General features: G+C 48.2%; 1 protein-coding gene across 1 annotated transcript in view; it reads right to left on the bottom strand.

Moving 5' to 3' along the window:
- SPTBN4 (spectrin beta, non-erythrocytic 4) overlaps positions 1–14,064 on the bottom strand; it is a 75,356-nt gene that overhangs the window by 21,392 nt on the left and 39,900 nt on the right. The window contains exons 18-19 of the mRNA XM_065920595.1: positions 12,885–13,031; positions 11,056–11,319 (exon numbers count right to left, since the gene is read on the bottom strand). Coding sequence (XP_065776667.1) covers positions 11,056–11,319; positions 12,885–13,031 — 411 coding nt within the window. The remainder of the gene's footprint in view (positions 1–11,055; positions 11,320–12,884; positions 13,032–14,064) is intronic.

The raw sequence follows: 14,064 nt of genomic DNA, 5'->3' as shown, positions 1-14,064 counted from the left end.
TGTGGGATCCAGAGGCATGTTGAAGGGAGACTTTATGTTTTACTGAAGATTTCTAAGATAGCAGTAGCTTTTAACAAAAGAATATATTTATGTATTACTTGTGTGATTCTAAACAGATGGGGGAAATATAGAAAACAAAATAACAGGAATGAAATTAAGTGGTAACAGATTAAAGCAAAAGACTGCAACCCAAAGCTGGAATCTTAAGAACAAAGTCAAGACTTTTGTTGCAAGGTTCTGTAGTGCGGAGTTGTTGCTTTTGCCTCCCCAAAACTGGTCGTTTCTTTCCTAGCACCTCAAATCCCACTCTCAGATCCTCAACTTCTTGTTGTTGTGTAGTAGCTAAGTCCAGTCCAACTCTTTGTGACCCCAAGGACTGCAGCCCTCCAGGCTTCTCTGTCCATGGAATTTCCCAGGCAAGGATACTGGAATGGGTTGCCATTTCCTTCTCCAGGGGATCTTCCCTATCCAGGGATCAAACCTGCATCTCTTATGTCTCTGGCATTGGTAGGCAGATTCTTTACCGCTGAGCCACCAAAGAGCTTCTTGAGCGGTCTTCTACTAAAACCTAGAGGGCCTAAGGGGGCCACATGATCCAAACCTGGCCAATCAAAATACTGAAACCACTGTGGCCACGAGGACCGATCAAGGACGGCCTTATTACCTAAGCTGGGTGGATGAAAACTCTTTCAGCTTCCTGAGGGGATGATGAAACCCATCAGTCCGAGAATGGCCATGTGACTCAGGCCTGGCCAATAAGAACACTGGCCACAAGGATTGGGTAGGAGATGCCATGTGACCTAAGATCAGCCAATGAAAACTCTTCACACTTCTTCTGGAAAAGCATGTGAGCTGAAAAGGGGTGGTCTCCTCCTCAACCTGTTTCTAAAGCTTGAAGAACACAGACCTGAGATAATTGGGACAATTTTGCCACCAAGAGAGAACAGGTACCCCAATGATGAGACCAACACAGAGGAAAGCAGGGTGCAGAAACAAAGAGAAACTCCAAAGTACAGAATTTGTGGGACTGATCCAGCCATGCCCCAAGCTCCTACCCCAGGCCCTTACCCCTGGTTTTTCCAGCTATATGAGCCAACAACTTTCAGCTCCTTTTAGCCTAAGTCCTAGGAACCGCACCTCAAAGAGTCCTAGCTGATACAGTTCACAATCTGTAGGAGTCAGAAAAATGGGTAAAAAATCAAACCTTATGACAAATCAAAGTCATGTCCAATGGACATTTTTTACCATTTGAGCTACCCGGGACACTCCTAATGGACATTTTTTAAAGACACACAAGTGGCAGAAATCAAAGAAAAATGAAATAGTCATTCCCCAAAACTTTTAAGAAAATCATTGTAGTGATATGTAGAAAATAAAAATACATTAGAATTGAGGAAACTTTTTAATATAGCCTGAAATATTAAGGTTATAAGTTCCAGTTCCCCATGAAATGAAAACCCCTTCATCCCTCTGCAGCAAGTGGCCATGTAGCCTGAGATGGAATTATTCCAGGGACGGTCATGTTTCTACTTCTAGTAGAACTACTACTTCTACTTCTAATGCCAAGTATTTCAAACACCTATTTAATGTGTAACCTTTCTTGCAAACATGGGCAAAGGATACAGAAGTACCTGGTCATTAAACACGAGAAAAGGTGTTCAGTCTCCTTCAGCGTCATCTTGTCGTTTAGTCGCTCAGTCGTGTCTGACTCTTTGCCACCCCAAGGACTGTAGCCCACGAGGCTCCTCTGTCCATGGAATTATTCAGGCAAGAATACTGGAGTGGGTTGCCATTTCCTTCTCCAGGGGATCTTCCCACCCCAGGAATTGAACTTGTGTCTCCTGCACTGGCAGGAGGACCCTTTACCACTGAGCCACCTAGGAAGTCCCCTCTTCAATGTTTAGGAAAATGCAAATTAACATAGCACAAACCAATTATCTTTCACTTCTCAGGTTAGCAGAGATAAAAGACTTGCTAACGGCTGATGAAGGTGGCCATGTGGGGAGATGGATGCCTGTCATACTGCAAGTGTGTCCACTGCCTTTTCAGGAGGATATTTGGTAATATTTATCAAAAAGTTTAGAGAATTCTCTGGAGGTCCAATGGTTAGGACTCTTCATTTTCACTGTAGACGGCACAGGTTGGGGAACTAAGATTTCGTAAGCTGCGTGGCCAAAAAAAAGGGAAAGAAACAAAGAAATGAGGGGAAAAGTTTAATGCATAAATCTTCTGGTACCAAAATTTTACTTTGATAATTCTTTTCTAATATATATTTCTTATAATACACACATACTTATACATATATAAGAAAAGAATATATATTCTCTATATATTATATACATATATAATATAAATATGTAAATATAAAACCATCCATCTCCTCACATGGCCACCATCATTAGGTATTTGCAAGCTTTTTATCTCTGCTAATCTGAGAAGTGAGAGATACTGTTTTGTAGTTATTTTAATTTGCATTTTCCTAAACCCTGAAGGGGGGCTGCCCAGGTGGTTCAGTGGTAAACATATATACCTTTGTCTGGCTGTGTCATGTCTTACTTGCAGCATGCAAGAGCTTTACTTTTTGGCATGTATGATCTTTAGTTGTGGCATGCAGGATCTAGCTCCCTGAGCAGGGACTCAACCCAGGCGCCCTGCATTGGGAACACGGAGTCTTAGCCACTGGACCACCAGGGAAGTCCTGAGGATTATTTCTCAAATATTTGTACACAGGCTTAAATACACACAGACAGGGATGTCTGTTGTGACATTATTTATACTAGCAGAAGTTCAGAAACGGCCTTAAAGGTTTCGCAACAGAAGACTGGTCAATGACATTGTCAAACTATCCGCTGGAATATCACGCAACAGTTTAAAAGGACAGGGTAAAAATAAATAAATAAAATAATAAAAGGACAGGGTATGTCCTACAAGGAGGGATGCCTAGGGTGTTCGGCCAAGGGAAAAGGCAAGCTTCACTGTGGTCTGTATGTCATCTGTACATGTGGGAGTATGCATAGAATATTTCTAGAAGAATAGAGAACAGTTGAGAGCACTTACACCCCTGGGGAGTGGGACTTGCATGTGGAGGAGAAAGGTTTTTTACTTTTCACATCATACCCTTCTGTCTGAACTTCTTACCATAACAGCAATAATGGGTAACACACCCATGTGTGCTCTCAGCACTTGACAAGAATGAATTAAGTTAATCCTCACAACAGCCCATGAGGTCAGGGAAGATGGGGATGTTCATACTGCTCACAACTGGAGCCCAGCTCCTGGCTCCATGCCTGGCACAGAGAAAATCTCCATAAATGTGTGTTGCTTTTGCTTGTTGGATTGGTCGCCATGTTCTTCTGCTTCTCTTGGTATTAAAGGCTAACATTAAAAAAAAAAATTAAACCAGCTTGAAGTGTTACAACCAAAGGAACGACATGGATGACTCTTGAAAACTTTAAGTGAAAGAAGCCAGGAAACAAAGACAGCCATATATTGTATGATTCCATTTATATGAAATGTCTAAAATGGGCAAATCTGTAGAGACAGAAAGCAGACTAGTAGAGAGAGTGAGTAAATATGGGGTTTCTCTTTGTGTGCTCAATTGCTTGGTCATGTCCAACTCTTTTGTGACCCCATGGCCTGTAGCTCACCAGGCTCTTCTGCCCTGGGATTTCCCAAGCAAGAATACTGGAGTGGGTCGCCATTTCTTCCTCCAGGGGATCTTCCCAACCCAAGGATCCATCCCGCATCTCTTGAGTCTCCTGCACTGGCAGGCAGATTTATGCCACTGAGCCACCTGGGAAGCCCCGCAGGGTTTCTCTTCAGGGTGATGAAACTGTGCAGGAATTAGTGGTGAGAGTTGCTCAACTTTGCAAATACACTAAAAACCACTGAACTATACACTTTAAAAAAGTATATTTTGTGGTATGGAATCATATCTCATTTTTAAAGAGACATTCAAATTCAAGGTAAAAACCAAACCAAATCAACAAAACACAGAGGCACCTAGTTCCAAAAGAACCTCAGGTGCTTTGCCACCTGGTGACATGCAAACCCAGATCCCCTATATCAACCTGATTCCTACTCAGACCCGCCTGCTGCCTTGAAAGTGAAAGTGACAGTCAGGTCTAACTCTTTGTGACCACATGGACTACACAGTCCATGGGATTCTCCAGGCCAGAATACTGGAGTGGGTAGTCTTTCCCTTCTCCAGGGGATCTTCTCAACCCAGGGATCGAACCCAGGTTTCCCACATTGCAGGCAGATTCTTTACCAGCTGAGCCACAAGGGAAGCCCAAGAATACTGGAGTGGGTAGCCAAAGATTCTCCAGTGGATCTTTCCAACCCAGGAATCGAACCCGAATCTCCTGCATTGCAAGCGGATTCTTTACCAACAGAGCTATCAGAGAAGCCCTATCTGCTGCCTTCCCATACTCCAAATGGGGAAACTGAGGCTCAGAGAAGATTAGTGCCTGGTCTAGAGTGAAAACTGCCAGGACCAGAGTTTGAAGCCAGGATCATGTGACCACAAAACCCTCGTAGCCCTGGGCCACTCTGCTTCTCTGCAGTCCGAGATGATGAGGTCCAGAAAGGTGGGGTTAGTCACCCTCAGTCACACAGTAGACAGTAGTAGAATGGGGGTTCAAACCCTGGATGGTGTGGCTCCCGACTCTGGGCCATGCTGAGCTAGATGAAGAAATGGGGGACAAAGACTGAAAAGGGGCAAAGAAAAAAAATTTCTTTTTTCAATTAATTAATTGGAGGATAATTACTTTACAATATTGTGATTTTTTTTGCCAGACATCAACATGAATTAGCCACAGGTATACATATGTCTGTGCCCCCCCATCCTAAACCCCCCTCCCACCTCCCTCCCCACCCTATCCCTCTGGGTTAAAGAGGGTGTTTCCTTGGCCAGAGTGTTTTCTGGCTCAGGGTGGCGTGGGTAAGGAGTCTCTGGGGACTCAGCCCAGCAGCTGCAAAGCCTCCAGTGCCTTTTGCCCTGTCTGGTCCCCCTCAGATGGCAGGAGACCAGCTCCCCCCTTCCCTCCTGGAGCGAGAGCCCGAGGCTGAGCCAGACCAGCTGGCCTGGCCCCTGGGGACTGGGAAAGTAGGGGTTTGGGACTCCACCATATGGCCCCTCAGTTGGGAAGGACAGTTGGAGGAGGCCCCAAAGGAGGACTGGGGGGAGGGTGCCATGTGGCCTTGACCTGGGAGCTGGGGTTCCAGAAAGGCTGCTGCAGAGGCTGAGATGGAGGGACAAGGGGAAGGACACGCGGAGGACGCAGGGATGAGGAGCGGTCAAGGGAGAGGGGCAGAGAGGGAGAACTGAAGTGAAGAGAGAGAGCGAGCAAGATGGAGATACGGAGAAAGACAGGTGAGAGAGACAGATGAGAGAGGGAAAAAAGAAGAGAATCAGAGACACAGAGGAACTGGGGGAGCAGGACTGGGAGACAGGCCCAGAGCGAGGCAGAGAGGGGAGACGGGGAACTCGCGTATCTACACCCCTCAGACCCGGGGCCCCACCTTCCCCAGCCAGCCTGGCTCGGGTGCCCTGAGGGGTGGGGCAGCCGGGAAATGTGCCCCATTGGACCGTCCCCTCTGCTGCACAAGCCCAGTGTCTGGGATCGCAGGCAGGCCCCAGGGGTCAGCAGGGGCCTCGGGAGTTCCCTCCCCCAGGGGCAGCTCCTGAGGCCCAGCTGGACTCCATCCGGCTCGGCCCACTGAGTCACTCCCCGCCTCGGGCGCCCTCTGCTGAAGAAAGGGCCCAGGAGTCCTGCGCTGGATTCTGCTCATCGCCATGTGACCGCCGCCCCCCCCCCCCCCCCCCCCCCGCAGCCGGGCCCTCATCCCCGCCAGGTCTCAGTCTCTCCCTTAAACAACGGGGACCCCACATCACGCTCTCCAGGGTGTGGGGGGCTGAACCCGCCGCCCTGTGAACCTGCCACCCTGTGGAGGGTCAAGCCAAGTCCTCACCTGTCCTGGGCAGAGGGCCCCAAACCCTCCCTCTGAAACCTAAATGGTCAGAAAGGGAGACAGGAGTGCTCAAGGTCGCCAGGTCCCCCGTCTGATTGCAGATGCAAATCCCTCAGTGAGAAATGCTTCCCATCCCCCAGACTGGGGAAAAATCTGAACGTCTGATAATACCAAGTGCTGGCAAGTATGGCTGGAAAAAGGAGCTCTCGTTTAATGCATCAAACGGCATCAGGACTTAGGTGAGCTATCTGTCACAACCGGGTGAACTGCAAATGCCTCTGACTTCTCACACTATATTAATGTTTCATATAGTACGTCCCCATCCAAAGACATTATTTTTCTAACTGAATTTTCTTTTTTGGATGCACTGCCCGGCTTGTGAGGTTTTAGTTCCCTGACCAGGGATTGAACCCAGGCCCTCGGCAATGAGAGCCTGGAATCCTACCTACTGGACCACCAGGAAGTAACCCCTGCCCGACCCCTGCCAAATACATTTTTAAAAAGCTACATGGATGGGGGAGAGGGAAAATGCCAAAATGGACTATAATCAGAAACAAATGAAACAACTATTTCACATAGTCAACAACATCTATGGAAGACAGAGAAATAACCCAACTTTCTAACACAGTAGAGTGATGATGTACCCTTTGGTTGAAGACGATTAAAAATTTAAAACCTGTAAACAAGTATTGCCTCTTAGATTTGCTGGGTCAGCAATTCTGAAACTACATTATGCATCATTTTTTAATCTTTACATTGTTCACATGAAGTTGCTAATATTATTATGTCCATTTTATTGAAGAAGAAACTGATGCACAAAAAGAGAAATAATTCCAGATGACGCACTTAATAAATCACAGAGCTGGGCTTGACCCCAGGCAGCCAGACTCCAGCATACACAGCCTCAACCTTGGCATAGCCTCTCATAGCCCTGTCCCCACCGAGTGGCTTAGTATTAGGGTCCTCTTCGTTGGACGGAAGAGGTACCAGAGGCTCAGACCAGAGGGAAAGCCATGCATCTAACATCACACACCAAGTAAGTGGCAGAGCTCTGATTCAAACCCATACCACTGAGAGCTGAGTCTGCTTTTATCCACTGCAGTAAGCTGCCAGGAAAGAGTTAGCCAATGTTGTAAGACAATGAATAATCCTAGTTGTAGTCGTTACTGTGCTGGAGGTCTTGGTTTGCCCCTCCTGACCACAGTCTAAGCTTCTCCATCCTGCTCTGTGCCCTGGGTGGGTGAGGTGCCTTGTAAGGACCACAGCAATTGGTTCCCCTGCCTTTTGGCTTCCAGCTGGGCTGGGCTTAGGACCAGATACATAATTTGCAGGGCCCAGTGCAAAATTAAAATGCAGGTCCTTTGATTCAAATGCTAAGAATTTCAAAATCAGTAGAGGTTAAGATTCTGTGCTTCCACAGCAAGGGGCGAGGGTTCGATCCCTGGTCGGGGAACTAAGATCTGACATGCCCTGAAGCATGGCCAAAAAAAAATTAATTTCAAAACTAAGGGGGCGGGGGTAGATGTATTACTTCCCAGCTCCTCCCTGCAGTAGCAGCCATTTTGTGTGTGTTTTTGATTTTCTTTTTTGTAGTCATTCTTAGAAATATATATATGCACATATGTGTATAATTTTATTTATTGATTTTTATTTTTGACTGTGCCAGGTCTTCATTGCTACATGGGCTTTTCTATAGCTGTGGTGAGCAGGGGCTATTCTCTAGTTGGGGGCACGGGCTCCAGCAGTTGCAGCTCCCGGGCCCCAGAGCACAGGCTCAACAGTTGTGGCACATTGGCTGAGTTGCTCCTCAGCACATGGAATCTTCCTGGATCAGGGATCGAACCTGGGTCACCTGGAAAGCCCCTGTAGCCATTCTTGACTAAGGGTTCCTGCTCTTGTCTGAAGACTCCATGCCTCCCCTCACCCTCCCCACCACCCCCCCCCCCAGAAGTGAAGGCTCCCTGCTGCTGGCCTCAAGGCTTCCCCATCGCCTGCTCACACCTTGGACAATACTCTCAATAAGCCCTCTTCAAAGTGTCCTCAGTGGAGGATGCCTTCTGTTTTCAGTCGCAGAGCCCCATTTGTTGGGAACTCACCACGCCCTGGTGCACGACTTTCACTTGGGGCCCTAGGGGGCCTGTGTTGAGGCAGGGATGGGAGGACAGAAGCTCAGAGCAGGACTACACTTAGGCCCTGGCTGGGATGTGAACCCAGGTCTATCTGCCTCCCCTGCCCAAGATTTCATCTTGCTCTCTCTTCTGTCTGACCATCCAGGCCACCACTTGTCTCTGCCAGTACTCTGGGCGATCCCTCAGAGCAGACCTGGGGCCAGGCCATCGCCGCCTGCCCACTGCCTGCCCAGCCAACACAGTGTGGACCTCAGACAGTGATGGATTTTTCAGAGACCAGTGAGGGGGTCACCTTCCCCCACTGCGGTATGGGAGTATCAGGGAGGAAGGCGATTGGGAACTAAGCGTGGCCCTGAATGGCCACGGTGTGGCTGTGTGGCTTCGGGAGAGTCACAGACCCTGTCTGTGCTGTGGGCTCCTCACATGTCCAGTGACGAGGACCAGGGCCCCTCCTGGTAGGGCTGCTGGAGAGGAGGGCTGGGTTATCTGTGGCGGGCACAGAGCACAGATCAGTGGTTCTCAAAGTGTGGTCTGGGGACTCTTGGGGATTCCCAAGATCTTTTCAAGGCATCTGCAAGGTTTCAACTATTTTAAAAAAATATTTATTTGTTTATTTGGCTGCGCCAGGTCTTAGTCGCGGCACTTGCGATCTTCTGTCCTCATTACGGCATGCAGAATCTCTAACTGTGGCATGCAAGCTCTTAGTTGCAGCATGTGGGATCTAGTTCCCTGACCAGGGATGGAACCCAGGCCCCCTACATTGGGAGCATGACGTCTTAGCCACTGGACCACCAGGGAAGTCCCTAGGTTACAACTATTATTTTTTAAAAAATACTAAGGTGTTATTTGCCTTCCTCACTCTCATTCTCTCCCAGGGGCACAGCGGGGTTCTGCAGGGACTGTAGGACCTGTGCTATTGGAAGAGATGGAATGCAGAAGCAATAAGAATCCAGTACCTTTTTCATGGCATGCAAGATCTTAGTTCTCCACCCAGGGATCAAACCCATGCCCCCTGCAGGGGAAGCATAGAGCCACTGGACGGCCAGAGAAGTCCCTCCAGTGCTCTTTTAAGCCAGGCATGAAACACTGAGAATGAAGACACTCTTCTGCCTCCATTGTTTTGGAAATTATAGCTATTCTTCAAAAAGAATGCTTTGGGGATAATATGTGATTGACTGATTCCTTACTGTTGTTTTAAAATGAACCGATCATTTAAATATGTCTCAGTTTTAGGGATTCAGCTCAGCTGATAAAGAACCTGCCTCCATTGCAGGAGACACTGATTTGATTCCTGGGTCAGGAAGATCTCTTGGAGAAGGGAAGAGTTACCCACTCCAGTATTCTGGCCTGAAGAATTCCATGGACAGAGGAGCCTGGTGGGCTACAGTCCCGCCAGGGGTCACAGAGAGTCGAACATGACTGAGCGACTTTCACTTTCACTGGTGGTCCAGTAGCTAAGATTCTGTGCTCCCAATGCAGGAGGCCCAGGTTCGATCCCTGTTCAGGGAACTAGATCCCATATGTTGCAACTAAGAGCCTGCATGCCACAACTAAAGATGCTGCATGCTGCAACTAACACCTGTACAGCCAAATAAATAAAAATATATTTTAAAAATATGTCTCATTTTTAATATAGTAAACATCAGCAGACATAACCCACACAAACCAGTTCTTTGGGATTCTCAGGGATTTGTAAGAGGTAAAGGGATCCTGGAGACAAGGCAGTTGAGAACCACTGGGGTGGAGAAAGCGATGACGACCCTGGCAACTCATGTAGGTCTGTGTTTCTCTCTGCTCATTTGCCCATCTCTCCACAAGAATGGGAGCCCCACGGGGGCTGCGATTTTTCATCTGTTTTGCTTACTGCTGTATTCTAGAAAAGTGCCTGGCATGCTGACATAAGTGCTCCGTAAAGATTTGCTGCATAGATAACTGAATAAATACTAACCAGTGTCATGGGCTTTTATTATCAGTCGACTTTTTTTTTTTTTTTTGCCAGACACCATGTCAAGCACTCTAGAAGCATAATTATGCAGGAGCAGTGAAGAGTTGAGGGACCTGGATTTGAATCCAGGCTCAGCCACTTGCTACCCTGGGCCATAAACTCACCCCCCAGAGCCTCAGGCATTGTTCCTAAGATGTATGGGCAGGAGTTGTCACACCTTGGGAGGTGAGACGGACTCAACACCTATATTCGCACCTTCAGTCAGCACATCAGTCAGATAATGAGCATCTACTGGCTGCCAGGCTAGAAGCAGAGATAAAGCAGACGTGGTCTGTCTTCTAAGAGCCCCTGCTTTGCGACGGAGATGCTGACTGGCTGTGTGACTCTGGGCCAGGCGCTCTACCTTCTGTGTCTGTTTCCTTGTTGGTCAAATGGGAGATAACAATAGTACTGATCTTTCAGGATTGCTGGCGGGAGTCAGTGAGAGCTCAGCAAGGAGGCTTTCTCAGTAAGGGGAAGCACTCCATGAACGCCGTTGGTTCTTGTTGTTGTTCGTTTGTACATGGCATGGCATGAAGGATCTTAGTTTCATGACCAGGGATCAAACCCATGCCCTCTGCACTGGGAGCACAGAGCTGTGACCACTGGACCACCAGGAAAGTCCCATGAGTGCTGTTATTATTCTGTGTAAAGCCATCCCCCTACCCCGGGTCTTGGTTTCTCTATCCAGGGAAACAGATGTCAGGGTTCTGAGAAGCCCTCAGGTGTGCCTGTAATCCACCTTCTTGGCTCTAAATCTTTCCTCTCCCTTTCCTCTCCTTCCCTAGGGGCGATGGCTGCTTCCCGTAACTAACTAGCTGGACTGCCTCATGTTCTCTTTCCGCTTCCAGCCCTTCTAACACATAACTCCTATCTTAGCCTCTGTCTGAAATACCTCCAGTGGGATCTGACTCTGACTGGGGCCCTACTGTGTTTAGAAAGCCCCCATTCACATCAGCCAGGCCATACCTGCAGCTTCTTCAGCTGGCTGTTGACAGTGGCCAGGTCCCCACCAGGGTCCACGTCTTGCAGCTGGCTTTCCATGTGAAGGAGTTTCTTGTCCAGCTCCGCGAAGCTCTGCACCAGCTGGTCGGCCTTGCTGGCCTCAAAGAGCTGCCTCGCCTTGGCCTGGGTGGTGCTCTCCAGCTCCGCCCAGCACTGCCGAATCTCGCCCAGCTTCTTCCGCACCGAGGCCGCCAGCTCTGGTTTCTCCTGCATCAGTTGCTGGCCCTCCTGCCCCAGACGATGGGAGGTAGGAAATCAGAGTGAGGGAGTGGATGGTGGGGAGGGACAGAGAAATACGAGGGCAGCAAATCACAGGGAGAGATACGGAGAGAGAGATGGAAGCAAGGAGTTGAGGGCACACAGAGAGACAAAGACATGGGGGTCGATGCAGAGAAAGCACCAAGCGTGTATGAAGAGAGACGGACAGACAGACAACAGACAGAGGTGTGGGGAGGAGACAGACAGAGACACAGAGGCATGGGAAGGAGACAGGGAGAAAATAAAGTGATGGACACAGAGATATGTACCAAGTTACAAACATGGCAAGAGAACCACAAGACAGAGAGAGGCAGAAGGAAGAAAGAGAGGGGGAGAGAGGCAGAGAGAACAAACCTCTGTTAAATTGAAAGTCAAGGAGCGTGGCTTTGCCTCGTGCCACCATTTATGGGGCACCAGTGACCATTTAAGGGTTTAAGACCCACCTGGGTGTTTGAGTTAGAATGGTGGGGGGATACAGGGCTGCAGGTTTAGGGGCAGTTTTGGGGGTTGATGTTTACAGCAAAAATCTTCCTGGGTCCCCCCAAGACTGAAGTCAAGCTCTCATATATGTTGGCCTAGAGCCACATATATCATATTACATATTAAAAATAGTAACACCAAAAAAAAAAAAGTAACACCATAGCAATGACAGCTCTTAGGTGCCTGGCCTTGTGTTAAGTACTTTACACATACAAGAGCCCAGGGAAGTAGTTACAGTTATTATTTCCTTAATTTTAAAGTAGAGCATAATATATATGGTTGAGCCCCTTCATTGTTCACCTGAAACTATCACAATATTGTTAATTGGCTACACCCCAATACAAAATGTTTTTGGTGTTAAAAAAAATAAAATTAAAAAAATAAATTAGAGCGAGATCTATTGGATAGAACAGGGTACTATATTCAATATCCCATAACAAACCATAAGAAAAAATATATATACATCTATATATGTATATACATATACATAACTGAATCACCTTCCTGTACCGCAGAAACTAAGACACTATTGTAAATCAATCATACTTCAGTAAAAAATTAAAAGTAAAAAATAATAAAAAATTAAAATACAGCAGGGCAAACTGAGGCCCAAAGATGTTAACACAATTCCCTCAAGGCCCCAGAGCTGGTAACAGGCATAGACAGAATGAGAACCCTAGGTTGTCCCTGGAAGTTCAGTGTTCACTTTAACCCTAGCTTCCTGGGGCTGCCTCACCCCAACTACCTGACTTCTTATTGCAAATGCTCCAAATGGTGTGGAAGGAAGCCTAGAGAAGAGATTATAGGAAGGGGTGAAATATTTAACAGTCATTCAGAAGAGATGCTGGCCATTTTACAGACAGGCAAACTAAGACTCAAAGAGGTTACATGAATTACTCAAGGCCACAGAGCTAGGAATGGGCATGGAAATGATCTGAAGCAGTTCACAGGTACGAGAAATGCAGGCTGGCAGTGGAGTGTGAAGGAGATGAGACGTGAGTTCCCTAGAGGCCCCTGACCCTGGGTGGGGGCAGAGGGGCTTTCTGCATCCTCACCCTCTCAATCTTCTCCAGCCACTCCTTATTCTGAGCCAGCTCGGCCATGAATGCCTGGTGCCGGAGCCATCTCTTATGCAGTTTGTGGCCGTCCTCTCGTGTGCCGTCCCGCGCCATCAGCATCTTCTCATGGATCCAGCCATCCAGCTGTGTGGGACATGGGGAGGGGCTCAGCCAACTCTCCACAACCTAGCATAGCCCCCCATCCCCTCCATGGTGTCCCCCGTTTGGGGCCTAGGCTTCCAGGACTGGGGACGGAGAAAACGGTGGGATGGAAGAACCTTTGCAAGTAAGGCCTTCATGGGTGGGGAGGCGGTGGTGAGGGCAGCTTAAGCCCTCTTCTAGGAAGTAGAGGATGGATGAAAGGCTTTCCAGATTGCCTCATCCCTTAGCCCCTGTCCTCAGGACAGCCCTTCTCAACTCCCCATAAGCCCTAAGCTGCAAGGCAAGGTTCCTGGACCTGTCTTCCTACCCATAGCCAAATCAAACCTCCAAACAAGCCCTCCAACCTAATTCAGTTCATTCCCAATTCATCCTTGCACCCCACCCCCAGAAATACTTAGATCCTTCGATTCCTCTCACCAACTCTAATAAGGACCAATTCAAGATATCCAAATCATTCCCAAAGGTATCAAATGAAGGCCCCATATCTAAACCCAGACCCCCGATATGGCTAGATGAACCCCTAAAAAAACTTCCAACTAGTGCCAAGTCTTCGTGCTTGTGTTCAGTCGTGTCTGACTCTTTACGGCTCCCACAGACTGTAGCCCGCCAGGTTCCTCTGCCCATGGGATTTCCCAGGCGAAAATACTGGAGTTGCCACTTCCTGCTCCAGAGGATCTTCCCAACCCAGAGATGGAACCTGCGTCTCTTGCATCTCCTGAATTGGCAGGCGGATTCTTTACCAGTAGCATCACCTGGGCAGCCCCAGGGCCAAATCTAGTTCCCTCCAAACCATCCCTCCCATCTGGGGTAGACCTGTGTCCTGCAACCCAGATCCAGCCTCACTAATGAGCCCACAGGACTCCCCAGATCCAGCCTTAAGGATTCAGGCCAAGACTACAGTTTCCCAAGACTATGATGAGTCCTAGCCCCCAACCAAAGCCAACCCCCCAAATGCAAGCATCAGGGCTACCTTCTGGCTCCTGAAATGAGTCTGCCCCAAAGGAGATACTCCAAA

This window comes from Muntiacus reevesi, chromosome 2, assembly GCF_963930625.1.
Source record: "Muntiacus reevesi chromosome 2, mMunRee1.1, whole genome shotgun sequence".
NCBI classification, from domain to species: Eukaryota; Metazoa; Chordata; class Mammalia; order Artiodactyla; family Cervidae; genus Muntiacus; species Muntiacus reevesi.
The sequence above is the reverse complement of the archived record's forward strand: the minus strand, read 5'-3'. Positions and strand labels throughout refer to the sequence as shown.